Source organism: Pelmatolapia mariae, linkage group LG14 (genome assembly GCF_036321145.2).
Source record: "Pelmatolapia mariae isolate MD_Pm_ZW linkage group LG14, Pm_UMD_F_2, whole genome shotgun sequence".
NCBI lineage: Eukaryota > Metazoa > Chordata > Actinopteri > Cichliformes > Cichlidae > Pelmatolapia > Pelmatolapia mariae.
The window spans coordinates 19,593,663-19,607,951 of NC_086239.1; the positions used below are offsets into that span (position 1 = coordinate 19,593,663).

General features: G+C 38.6%; 2 protein-coding genes across 3 annotated transcripts in view; both read right to left on the reverse strand.

Annotated features, from left to right (window-relative positions):
• LOC134641745 (solute carrier organic anion transporter family member 1C1-like) overlaps positions 1-1,128 on the reverse strand; it is a 44,149-nt gene extending 43,021 nt beyond the window's left edge. Inside the window, exon 1 of the mRNA XM_063494279.1 lies at positions 665-1,128. The gene's annotated coding sequence lies outside the window, so the exon portion shown is untranslated. The remainder of the gene's footprint in view (positions 1-664) is intronic.
• A 6,197-nt stretch (positions 1,129-7,325) lies between these two features.
• Positions 7,326-14,289, reverse strand: part of LOC134641743 (cGMP-inhibited 3',5'-cyclic phosphodiesterase 3A-like) — a 60,815-nt gene continuing 53,851 nt past the window's right edge. For both annotated transcript variants that reach the window (XM_063494277.1, XM_063494278.1), the window contains exon 15: positions 7,326-13,915. In XM_063494277.1, coding sequence (XP_063350347.1) covers positions 13,602-13,915 — 314 coding nt within the window. In that variant the 3' untranslated portion in view covers positions 7,326-13,601. The remainder of the gene's footprint in view (positions 13,916-14,289) is intronic.

Below are 14,289 nucleotides of genomic sequence, written 5' to 3' on the forward strand. Positions count from 1 at the left end.
AATGATGCTTAAGTTTGGATTATATCTCCATCATATTTGCTATAGTTTGAACACAAATTAAAGCACCCACCAACTCTGGAGTCAGTTACCCTGCACATGTGTTTTAACAATATCCTTGTAACTGCTTAGGCAGTAATTCATTGCTACTTAAATTGAGAGCTTCAATATTTTAGAATCTAGTTTCTAGTACCTACAGGAGGGCTTAATGTCCCCAAACACTATTCCTGCAATTTACGAACGTCCTTTTTGAGACATTAGTTAAGGTGGCATTTTAAAGCATTTCATAACGCAAGCAGGTCATACTTCATCAAAGGAACATCTTTTAGTGCATGAAACACCTCTGGCAAGTTAAAACTCGGGATCCTACTGTATGGCTCTTTTGTCAGGATGCCATGCAGGTACTGCAGGTGCTTTGTGAGACACACAAACATACACAATCCCCTGCACGTCTTATAGGCCACTACTGTTAACTAGTCACGATCACTACAGGTTACATAAACTTCAATTTCTTTGATTAAACTCTAGATTGATGTGTTTTAAAATGAATTGCTGGCATTTAGCGTGATAATTTAATCGAATGCAGACATGTTAAAAGTCTGACTTGATTCACTTAGCCCACAACAGCCTACAAAACAATAGCAACTGTTTAAAAACCCCAACTCACCTCAGTGTCCTGTGGAGCAGTGGTCGAGTTCCGACCGCGAGCTGCAGGCTGCAAAGTGAACAGCCTATCGGAAGCACAGGTAGACTCCCTTCAACCTGCTCCTGTCAAACTTCTCATGTGGACTGGTGATGAGCAGAAGCGCCGAGTCTTATGTTGAATGCGCCGACACGAAGCCCACCTTCAGAGTTCATTTCCAGCCGCCCGCACTACAACTCTCGGGCACAGTGGTCCAAGTTACACAGGCGTTTTAGTCCCGTGACACAAGTCTTCACTGCGTGATGTGGGCTGTGTGTTAGTGAGATGCTGGGCGTAAGATGCGCTCAGAGAGGTCGCCCTACAACGGGTTTCCCCCCTTCCCCTTCTTCTTCGTCTTCGACTGACTGCAGACAGAGAGGCGTTGGTACGATGAGTCTATTCGGTGTCTTTCATAATATACTGCTCTCTCTCTCCTTCGCGTTCTCCTTTCTTTCATTCTGTCTCATTTCCCCCTCTCTCCTCAGACAGTCTGTCCCCTCCTCCCTAATTTCTGCACAGTTCGGCGGAGCTTTATTGGAATCATGTAACATTTACAGTGTCATGCGTTTGTCAACAAGCTGTGAGCTGGTCATTCACCGGGTTCGTGTAAAAACATCACGCTTCTTCAATTTAAATATATATTTTTTCAAAGAATATTTGTCCTGAGCTTTGATTTGGTTTACAAAATTTGATCGTTGAGCCTCCGCTGTGTACATTCCACCTCTTGGTCTCTGTGTAAGCCTTTTATAATGAACTGTATGTTTGTGTGCGCTCCTTTCATTAAAGTGACAGTATGTTTTTGACCCTGTTTCTTTGCAGCTGTGCACAAAGAACAATTGTACCCATTGTCACGCCAGTGCAGATTCACAAAAGTCCTGTTTGGTTCTTCTCAACTGCTGAAATCTCGACTCTGTTCAAATTTAGAACAGGCTTGTGAGGGGATATATATATATATATATATATATATATATATATGATTCCATAATCTATTTCAAAATATTTGCACTTTTCTATAAATATGTTATAATTGTTGTTGCTGTCTGTGTCATGTTGATGTCACGTTGTCTATCTGATTCTGATTCTGATATATATATATATATATATATATATATATATATATATATATATATATATAAAAGTTTTAAATGCAATTTTTATGAGTTTGTACAGGTACAAAATTTGTTTTTCATTTGTGAAGAAGCTACTGTTAAACAAATTCTAATCAACCTAATACATCCACCTAGACACAAATATGAAACGCTGTCATCAAACTTTTTTCTTCTATTAGCAGAATAGTGTCCACATCATGTTGAGCTCAACAATGTGCCATTGCTGTCCCTGTGTGAAGTGTTTAGATCTTTATGCATGACAGCAGCATACACCTTAACCCCCTCATCCTGGAGGACAGCTCAGTGTTACGTGGGTAAGTAGGAACAGGAGGTGACGGGTAGCAGATTTCCGTAGTGTTCTTGTAGCACCTGTCCTGCCAAGTTGTATCTGATTGCACTGGCGGTCACAACTGTCAGATGGTGCACATTACAAAAAGCATACAGACACGCTGGAGTGTCCTTGAATTTTCTCATTCAGTGTCTCATTCAATCTTTGTCTTCAGAACCTGCAGCTGTCTCATTCAAGTAGGTTAATGTACTGCAGACGAGGGCTGAACTACCTGTTGCATTGATACAATTGACTTGCAGGGTTTTGTGTGGCATCCTCATTCCCATTTAATCACCGATGCATAAAAGTGAAGCCCTCACAGGTTAGAGTCACACTTGTATATTTTGATTATTTAACCCGACTTCTAAAAATGTTGGGATGCAGTGTAAAATGTAAATAACAACAGAATGCAGAGATTTGCAGATTTCATAAACTCAACATATTATTTGTTTAAAGTGAGAAATGTTATGATTTTAACAAAAATACTTTGAATTTGATGACAGTAGCACATCACATAAAAGCTGGGACAGGGTTACTGAGTACTAACAACGGTCCGTAAATGTTTGGGAACTGAGGAGACCAGTTGGTTGAATTTTTGTAAGAGGATTGTTGTCCCAGTCTTCTCTGCTTAATATTCCTGGATCTACTTTTTGGTCTTTTTCATTTCATGATGCGGGAAATGTTTTCGGTTGGGGAAAGGCCTCGACTGTAGGCCGATCAGCTCACATTCTTGATATAAGAGCAGTATCACTACCTTATGAAGTTTAAAAATTGGCATTAAAATTAACTGATTAAAAAAGTTGCTGTTATCTAATGTACAGTAAGTAATCTATGGGCTTTACATATGCAGACACATGTTGCTAAGTTAGCTACTTAGAGCCAAAGAAATGTGTAATCAGCAGGTAACGAAAGCGGGGGAGTGTAAGTGTGTGCATGAGAGATGGAAATGGCTGTGACTGAAGTTAATTGCTTCAATTTCTGAGCAACACTGAGCAAAAACCATCCCGTGCCATATGTAGCTGTGTTTAAGCCTGACTCAGAAACCACTGCAGTGTTGCATAGCCTAAATTGCTGCAGATTGTTATGAAGCGTAATAAGGAAGATCTGTAATCACTGGTCTGCTTTCCTTCCTGGGTGTCAGGCTGCTTTTCTGTGTTGTTCCCTCTAGATCCGGGGGGCGGGTCCTGTCCTAAATCTACATGAGTTTGCAATTTTAGCTGATCAGGAATTTTATTCTAAAATGATACTGCTTCATTTTTTTGAGAAAACAGCCCCCAGTTGGCCTAAAGGGGTCTAAATCATTTGTAAAGTATTTTGTGAAATAGTCAGAGATATATTTTCTTTTACACATCAGGTCATACACCCCAAAACATGCTTAAATATCAGCAATCCCATTTTAACCACATAAAAATTGGGCTGATAGTGCAGAGATTTTGAAATCAATATATATATATATATATACGTACCCATTATGTGGAATCAAACTTTTCAGAATCATAAAAATGATATTTTTGGATCACATTTTTTAAGTTTGATTTTTTGATGCAATTTATTGATGTGTATATATTTAATGCTTTTTTATTTATTTCTATCTTGATCTATGACAATGCAATTTATCCTTCACAATCCACCTTTCAAATGAATGTTAATGTAGAATGTACAATAAAAATCATTCCTTCTGGTTCTGTCCATGCTCTCATTTAATGGTGCTGTGATTGTAAGATAATACTCTAGTCCAGTGAGCACTGGCGCTACCTCATGCCCTCCTTCTGGAGATGCTATTCATAACCTGATTATTTCTGGTAATATTATGCCTCTCTTTCCTTTCAGGCCATTTCTGATTACTTTAAAATGGAAAGTGTCCTTAGAAGTGTGCTCAATCCTTAACAATTCTGGCCAGTCTTAAAATTGTTCTTTCCAAGGTCCTAGACAAGCTATAGCAGAACAGTTGAAATACAAAGTAAAAGAGAAATTTCAGTTGGGTATACGGTTTGGGTTGGTTAATCGTTGGGCTTGCAAAGCATCTTGTCGGGAGATTTTTTATTCCTGTTTGCTTGTCGGCAGCCTTTGACATCACTGATCACGGTGACTAAAGTCAATATCTTAAACTGTGGGTGGGCATTTATGATTTGTTTTAGTTTTTCTATCTTCAATGCTTCAATCAATCTGTTTGGACATTTTGAGTTATAAATCAACACAAACACATCTACAAAGTGGATATGGAGCTTCATTCTTAGGCATTTTCTTTTTATCCAGTGCTTAACAGATGTCTAAAATTAACAGTGCTGGAAATTATCAAAATCATTTTTTATGTTTCTGTAATGGCTAATCCACCAATTTGCACACGCTTCTTAATCAAATTAATATTTTTACTGTTGAAATATAATACTTTTTGTTATAACAGATAAGGTAAAACTTAAGCTCTTTATTCAAAGAACTTTGTTTTGATATTTTGTCTAAAGGACTTTTAAGAACTTAAGGACTCATTTAAAAAAAAATAAAAAATGACATCACTAGTACGATTAAGGCCAGTTTCACGTGTTGTGTCCAGTAGGGTCCCCACATTACATAATTGTGCAAAGAAGAAAATATAATAACAGATGTGCTAAAAAATTTTGCACACCTGTTAAGCTCAAAATTCAAGCTTTCAAAATTTGCTTTTATGTTACATTTTCCACACTGACATTTAAAGGAAAGCACCTACAGCAATCCAGTTTTCTTTTTTTACTATCTAACATTGTAATTTTACACAGTCCCCACAGTAACTGGAGTGAGGGGCCTTTATCGTCTCTGTATCTTTATGAGCGCTTTATAATTACTGTGGAGGCTCCGTAATCTAAGGTGTTTTTGGATTTATCAGCTTGTGGTAAACACCCACTTATAATGAGAACCAAAAGGTCAAAATGGAGCAAAAGATTTCCGATTTAGTCCGTGTAGAAGTGATCATAGTGAGATAAATTAAAGATGACATAGGGAATGTGAATGGTCTGAACTGGCTTACTATGAACTAATGGTGGCGTGTGAGTGATGGTCCCTCCTTCTGATTCACTACACTTGATTCCTGTGCATAGTCATTATCCACAGGAGTCACAAAGTCGGATTTAAGAAGGTCAGGGATTATGGGAAGAAGGAACAAATGAAAGGGAATAAGTAAGGATTTTTGATAGGTGTGGAGATGGAGAGATGGTGGGAGGGAAGAAGAAATTATGAGAGAGGACAGAATGACCAGAACTGACTGAGAGTGAAAAGAGGGAGGGGGGAAGGAAGTGATGGGGAAAAGAGCAAGCATCTCCCTGGAGAGTATACATGTATTCCTTGCAGAATACAGAATGAAAACTGAGAGAGAAATGTAGGGCACTGGCTTGTGCATAAACCATCTGACTGAAACGTAGCACATCATAAAGATTAAGGGCAAAACTTGTCCTATATTTTCAGTTCACAGAGCAAATGGTAGAAAAAGATGTGTCATGATATTTAATACACTCACCAGGAAATTCCAAAGGCTGACATAAAATCAATCTGACAAAGACCACTTCAAGAGAAAGGCAGCTTTAGTGAAAACAAGATTAATAAACACATTTCAATCTGTACTAGAGAGGAGGTGCAGCTGATTTATTTGACTGTCTACATCAGAATTAGTAAATACTAATAACTTTTTAAAAATTCCATTAATTTGACAAAAAGGTTTAGAATTATAGAATTATTCAGAGAGCTATATGTGATGATAATTTGTCTAAAGGACTTTTAAGAACGTAAGGACTGAGTTGATACTCATTTAAAACAACAACAACAAAAACATGACATCACTAGTAAGATTAAACCCAGTTTCATATGTTGTGAGCATCCAAGGTGTGTGTATCCAGTAGGGGGCCCCAGACTAGCCCCCATGCTACCCAAGTCTACCTCGAATATGAGCGAGAGTCATACAGTATAGCTGAAGTCATACTGGCTCAGACGTTGACCACAGGGTAGTGAACTGGGTGAGTGACTCAGGACGGATCCCGGGACTGACGTGTGCGATCTCTGTCCAGAACAGTGCAGAAGACATTTTGTTCCATATTGACATGATGACATCACACAGTTGGTGCAAACTTGTTGGCTGCACATCCATGATGTGAATCCTTTGTTCCACCATATCCCACAGGTGCTCTATTGGATTGAAATCTGGTGAGCGTGGAGGACATTTCAATACAATGAACTCGTTGTCATGTTCAAGAGACCAGTTTGAAATGATTTGAGCTTTATGACATGATATGTTATACTGCTGGAAGCATCCATCAGAAGATGGGTAGTCATAAAGGGATGGACGTGGTCAGCAGCAATACACAGGTAGACTCTGGCACTAACAATGCTCAGTTGGTACTAAGGAGCCCAAAGTGTGCCAAGAAAACATTCTCTACACTATTGCACCAACACTAGCTTGAACCATCGATACAAGGCAGCTGTTCATGTAGTTTATGCAAATTCTGACTCTGTCATTCAAATATTTCAGCAGAAAGTGAGACTCAGGCATCATTTTCCCACTCATCTGTTGTCCAATTTCTTCATAGGTCTGTACAAGTTGTAGCCTCAGTTTCCTGTTCTTAGCTGACAGGAATGGCATTCGGTGTGGTCTTCTGCTGCTGTAGCCTATCTGCTTCAAGGTTCAGTGTGCTGTGCATTCACAGATGCTCTTCTGCACACCTTGGTTGAAGCAAGTGGTTATCGGAATTATTGTTGCCTTCCTGTCAGCTCCAACTTTTCTGGCTATTTTCGTCTGACCTCTGACTTCAGCAAGACATTTTGACCCAGAGGACTGCCGCTCACTGGATAAATCCCAGCAGATCAGCAGTTTCTGAAACAATCAGAAGAGCCTGTCTGGCACCAATAACCATGTCACATTCAAATTCAGATCAATAACATTTCTTCCCCATTTTGATGCTCGATTTGAACATCAGGAAGTTGTCTTGACGATGTCTGCATGCCTTAATGCACTGAGTTTCTGTCATATGATTGGTTGATTAGATCTTTGCACTCACAAGCAGTTGAACATGTATTCTTAATAAAGTGGCCGGTGACTGTACATTCTAAAGTGTAATTATAAATTCAAATTTCTGTCATGCAGAAAACACATTACCAAAATGTAACATATCTGTGTATTTCTTTAAAGAGCGAGTCCTGTGAGTTTTTGGAGAAATGACCAAAGAAAGACACACACGTGAAGCATTTATAAATCTTATTATTCAACAATATTCACATTACAACAACAACACTGCTCTGCTAGTGACAGGTTCTAATAATCCCAATATACTGTATAGTTATTTTGTAATACATTATCAAGAGGCACTTCCAGTAAGTCTGGCAATAGAGGAGCTACAGTATTGTGTCTAAATTCCAAAACAGTAAAAATAAATATTTTTTCTAAAAGTTTTTTTGTCATAATATACTTTTGAATCTGTACAGTATATATTTTTTATACAAAGTCAAACAATATCTTGAAATAAAATGTCAAATTTCACTTAAATACTGGTGAATCACACATTTTCTTCATCCTGTTGGTATTGCTACATGTGTTAAGTGCAAGATACTAAAGAGAAGGAAAGAATTGAATCTGTGAAGTGCCTGCTATAGTAGATAAAAACATACCAGTCTCCTTTATCGTGCTTAAAGTTGTGAAAAAAAGACTTTTGGTTTCCTTTCTGACAAAAGAGGAAAACTAACGAATATAGCATTCAAACAATGTCTACATACATATATGTGAAAATGGCACAGGAGCATGTTCCCCTTTGAAATTGGCCAAAACAACAAACAATACAAAAAGAAAAGGTTTTTTTGGTTCAAATAAGAAAAGAAAAAAACAAGTACAAGAGCTTCAGTCTAAGAACAGAACAGTAGGCCGGTTACATTGCTACTGGTGCCTGTTGACATGGCAGTGAAAGAATAACAGGCAGTTAACGTGCACGTCACCGTGAGCGGTGGTGATGCCAGATGGATACCAATAATTCTTGAATTCATTTTTATCTTCACAGAACAAAATATATATATGCATATTCAGATACCCTCACCAGTATTGGAATAACACTGACCAAAAACATGCTCCTTTTGGGGCTTGTTTCTGTGCAAATCACAAAAAAACGCAACGTTCAAAAAGTTTCTTTGGTTTGCACAAGCTCATCCAGTGTTTGGCATTCTCCCCCTCGACATTTAAAGGAAACTGGCTCATGCTGGCTCTTATAAAGTGAAATAACTGGGTAGTTTGTGACCCTGCAGTTTTCTTGTTTGTTTGTCTCTTTTTTTATAACTAATATTTCTAATATTGTTTTGTTTTGTTTTTTCAATTAAGAGAAAATAAGAGTTATGACTGCCATGTGATTGCCTGGTACAAATCACTGACCAGTGCCGCTGTGATGACAAAGAACAAAAAGCTGACAGGTGTGACATTTTTTGTGTTAGTAAAGAATTTTTTACTCAGCTTCTTCAGCTAACCATGTCGCTAGCTTTCCATGTATCGGCCTATTTACTCCAAATCAGCTATAGTGTATACTTTAAATTACACAATGCAGCCGTGTTTCACAAAACAGGCTTTCTTTGGTTTCCTGTTAGTTATGCAAAACTTTTTTTTAAAAGTTATCTATTACATCTCAGTTAACATTAGGTCTTCATTAAGTTTTCTTGACATAATGCAAAGCTCGATTTAAATTGCATGATGGATTCAACAATATTAAAACATTAGCAAAAATAACAGTTTTTCTCACTTGAATGCGTTGTCAACCTCGAGCAAATTTCCAGCATGTGCTAACAGATTTTTTTTTCTTTAATTATTGTGCAGATAAGAAACCAAAACCAACGGCTGCCTTGAAATGCAGGAAAATACTTAAATCTAAAACTGTAAAGCGTACATTTAAATGAAGCTTACGTTAGTTCAATAAGGAAGATCTGTATTTACCCATCTGCCTGCTTTTCCTGGGTGTTCGGGTGCTTTTCTGTTTACATGTCTACCCCTTTCCCACGCTGTCAATCTCAATCCTGACATCATTACACTAGTCCAATCATCTTCTCGCCTGCCTTCTTTGAGCCAATCAGCCTGCACTTAGAATGGTTTAAATCTGTGCTCTCCGTCATTCTCCCTTTCAGACTGTCTTTCCTGCATACCACCTCCTTCCCATCTCCACCTCAGACACCTCAGTCAGAGCTCTATTCAAGCCTCAGTCTTCACTGCCACCACCAGCATCTAGACGCCGGTGGGTCCTGTCCTAAATCCTGTCACTGCTGGGATTCCATTCTGCCATGATGGCTCATCGGAGTCACACTTAACTCCTCTATCTCAATAAATTATGTTCAGTTCTTCCAAGTGATCTGTCCTTATTGAAATATGGTTAGCAACGATTAAAGAATATGATTTGTAGTGAGAAGCTAAAACACGTGACCCTTGAAACCTTGACCGGTTCATCATTCCCTTCTAGTTAAATCCCTAAAATGTTACACAGCAACACGCTGCAGCATTCTTGGATTATTGAAATGAATATGAAAATAAATTAAATAACAACTTGAAACGATATCACAGCTTTGACTTAAGTCTCTTTGAAGTGTCCAAAGGGTAAATTTCTCTTTTGACTGATCTGTTAAGTTTCAAATTTCTGATAAGTGAAAACAAAGTAAAGAGATCTGAAACAGTCTACAAAACCCCCAAACACAGGTGGAGAATGGGACCATACAGGTGTGAAACATGAAATATCCAATGTAGTAGAGTTCACATTAGATTATACGTGAGGTACTGATATACTCTATAGTGCATCAGGTATTTACAGCGCATGGCGCTCATGCTCATTCACGTGTACGACAGGAGGCTTGCAGCTTCTTGCAGTGAGGTGGGTTAATGTTTTTTTAAAACTCAAGTTTAAAAGCTTGCAAACCTAAATAATGTCTTGATCTACAGTTGTGTTGCTCTGTTGTGTATCAGCTGGTGTGTACAGGTCATTTTTACCTGCTATAAGCGAACCTATCAGAACAAGCCAATGCAAAGAAAGGCTAGTGGAAGACGACTGGTCCAGGAAGTGACACGTAAAGCCAAGAGCGGATTGCCGCACATGCTACAAATATGCAAATATGTCTTGTGCTGCAGTTTTTGCCACCAAACAAATCACATATCGATTTGCCTTTACTTTTTCTTCCTTTTTCTTTTAATTGTCAAGATTTTTTTTTAAAGATTTTTAGTCAGGGATTTTTGTGTGATTGACATCAATGCTGAAGGTAATTCTGCTTTGATTTGTGTTTTTGCTACATATAATTTATTAATCAAAACCTAATTAAGTTTTTCCCTCTTTGAGTTTGAGTGATAGCAACTGTAAATAAAAAAGACTTTAAACACCAAAGGGCTTTCAACTTGAACTGAAACATGAACAAAAAGCCCAGGATTTAGTTAGCGCAGGCCTTTTTTTTCATAGTATTAAAAAGAAGCTGTGGTACTGCACTCCTTTGTAAGTACAGGGTATAAGCAGTAAAGGGAATTATGCTGCACTGTTTAGCCCTCCTTTGCACAATGGACATTTTGATAACAGTGCAATGGATACAGCTGCAGATTTACACAGTATTACCAGAGTATTAGCAAAACTCTAATTGAGTTAAGAAATTGGGTTACAATAGGACAAGTTCAGCCAGTAAAAATAAGCAAACAAGCCTGTTTGATGGATTTCTTAGTGACTGAGATCCAGTGTTTAACATCTAACCGCATAAAGTGTACACTTACTGAAAAGTGTAATGCTGCTTTTTATATTTCTGTCACAGTTTTTGTATTTTGTTTTTCTTTTTAGGTTTAATTCCAGCGCTGCTGTTTTCATTGTAAATGTTTCCGCCCTGTTAATGCTCTCCTCTAATCCCTGTCTAATCACTTCAGGTACAAGTAGAATTGCCAAGCCAAAGCTAGCGTATCGCCTGTCACTTGTGACGTCTGTGGCTTCAAATTGTTTACACTCTTTGAGGGATTTGAAATTGTTGCGTTATAAAATAATAAAATCTGTCAAACTGCTACAGAGATTGACCACAGAAGCAGAAAATCCATTGCTACAGGTCAACAATGCTGTACTGCCTCTTCGATATCTCTACCTTGATCCTACCTCAAGTGTCAGGCAGGTTCCCAAAAAAAGTCTTGTCAAAATGAATGCATCCTTTTTTTATTTTGCAAATATGATAAAAGAAAAACAACTGTCCATTACAGCTCACTGCATGAAGAAACTAAGTAACCTAAATTCTTGAGATCTGAATCCACAAAGAGCCCCTGTTGCTTTTCTGACGTCAGATCAAATACACTACACTGCATATCCCTGTAATACGGTTTGGAGAATTGGAGAAGTGGATCATCACATGATTTTGAATCCAACCGAACTGGCTCATCTTCAAAGACTTACACCAGAAAGAATCAGCTGAACTGTGACAAAGATCTGAGACCCCTCTGACCTCTCATGAGCAGCTCCAAGTCCAGCTGAAAGGATTCTTCCATTAATAAGCCTCATTACCGAGGCTATTCTTCTTCTTTTTTTCACACATTTTCTTCCATTACAGCAAATATGAATGTCCGAGGACATCAAAGACAAGCGCAAACAGTGACATTAATAAAAGAGTGAAGAGAAATAGTCTCTTAAAAAAGAGTAGGTAAACTACATCATTCAATAAATTGATAGTAAATATCATATATTTGTGTACACGTGGTTATTTATTAAGCTGGATTCAGAACTGTAAGGGGCTTACTGTTTCCACTATAACTTTCTTTGGCTTTTTATGGAAGTGAAACAACTAGTTCTTTAAAGTTATTTTAACAGCTTTTTCTATGTTTCATTAAAAGTCACTCCAAAACACAGATAGCCTTCATGGTGCAGATATTCCTAAACTCTTTCTAAAGGTTTTTGGGCTCGAGAGGCCAAAGTTCACGCTATCATATCTTTTGTTTACATGAGGCAATTTTAAGCAACTGTAGATGTACATCACTGACTTTTGGCTCGTTAACTGCTTTTGCATTCATGTGGACAGAAACATTTTAAGGGTGGTTTTTTTTTAGATTTATTTACTTAGAACAACAAAGGAAAACCCCTGTTTGAAAGAATACCCCTATGCGTGTGGACTCGGTCCTACGCTTCCATGTATAGTTTTTTTGTGGGCACACAGCACCTCCTGCATGGCAATAAGCCTCACAGTGTTGAAATGTCTTATTAACGTAAATCTTCTTGGGTAATTTGGAGCTGTGACTCAGCTCTGGCCTAGTCCACTATGGCGGATTACTGCATTTTCTGAAACATTTGGCCTACATACCAGCCTATAAGTTACACTGGAGAGAAACAGAATTTCTTCTCTTCAACAAATCCCTTAAAGATTGATCCAAGAAGTTGAGAGGTCGCATAAATGTGGGCACAGATTATATGTGCCTGCAATAAGAAAACACCTTATATTACCGACTGGTTTCTTTCTTGAGGGTTAGCTGTAGTGTGATTAATATTAATGTGCATTATGTGTTGCACAAAGAGAACCACACTCTGCTGGGGACGCACTGAAGTGACAAAAAAGGCAGAAGCAGTGACAATTAAAAGGACAAGAACACTAGAGGTCCTTTTTTTGTTTCTCGATCTCTAAGGGTTTCTGCCTTCCTGAGTTATGCAGACTGGAAACGTGTAGGTGCGCTGAACTGATTATAACAAAAGAAAGGGAGAAATGATTGCTGACTAACATTGTTTGACAAGAACAAAACATTGTTTTGTATGTTTTTCCTTGAATGAGAATAAAGCTTTTGGTGCAACAGAGTTCTTTGTTAAACTTCCGATCTGTTCTGAGCATGGAGTGTGTTTCTGCTACAGCACTGTGTGTGTCTGAGTGAAGTGTGTGTACACAATGCATGACCACTGGCTCTTTTTTTCAATCTCCTCCTGAAATTCACGTGGCAGAGGCTCAGTGGACACGGCTTTTTCGCTGGCTTTCATCCCATTGTGTTCACAGAGAAGGGGCCCGGTGCACATCCTCGAGCAGCTGCGTGGCTCCAAAGTGTGCTGATAGCATGGGAACTAAAGAGAGGAGTGTGTGTGTGTGGGAGGGGGGGGAGCGGGGTGACAGTGTATTACTCACTGGTGGAGTGAAGATGTGAATCAGCGTGGCTGGCCCATAGTGCAAGATGAGCAGTCTGGGTGCCAAATCCAAACTAAAACAAACAGCAAAACAAACAAATGCACTCCATCTTGATTATTCACTCTGAGTTTTTCTCTATTTTCCCTCCTTTGTCGCTTCATCTTCTTGCTCGTCTCACATCTCTCCCCTTGTCAGATGCACTGGGTACGAGTTTATCCCTGTCCTCAACCCTGTTTTTGTTAGGCACATTTTACCCAAAACATCCTCTACAGTGTTGTGTCAAAGTGATGTGCTGGCTACCATATAAAGAGTTTAGTTAGGAAAGAAAAACAAAAAAACCCAAAAACGTTTTGGACAACGTTCAGATTCCTGGTTTAAGAGGAGGTCAGAGTTCATCATTTCACTCAGGTTCTTCCTCTTTTTCTCCTGAAGTGTCTGACTGTGGAAGGATCTCCTCTTCCTCTATAGCTGGCACCTCTTCCCTTTCATTAAGGCCATCAGTCGACTCCTCTTTGCTTGTCTGCTCCTCCTCTTCCTCGTGAATGGCTGTTATTGGATCGGTGGGGTTGCCAATGCAGTTTGGATTCTCTTCCTGAGCCTCCTCCTGGGGTTCTGCAGCAAGCACTCTTTTCCACATTTCATGGTTTTCCAAAAGATGCTGTGTGATCTGGCAAAACACTTTCCTCCTGCTCACCTTTTTGGCTTCTTGCCGCTCTGTCAGACAGAAAACCAACAGTTAGAGAAGATTCTGGGATTGAAAAAGATTTTTGGGAAACATGCTCATTTGCTCTCTTGCAGAGAGCTACAAGATAGGACTGATATTCATTTTACACATGCGTTACGAGAAAGGCATGAAACAGGAAAACAGTGAGTCTGCACCTTTACAGCGAGATAATTAACATATATATACACACAGATATTATTTTTGTGCTAAAAGCAAAATTTAAGAGACCTGTGGTTTCCTTGTTTGTTTGTTTTTTATTTTTACTTACAGGAATAAAGGGAGCGTGACACGTGTAACTACTGTAAAAAGAGAAACTAACATTGCACTTGCAGGGGGATGATGAAATGCGCATCATATATATGAA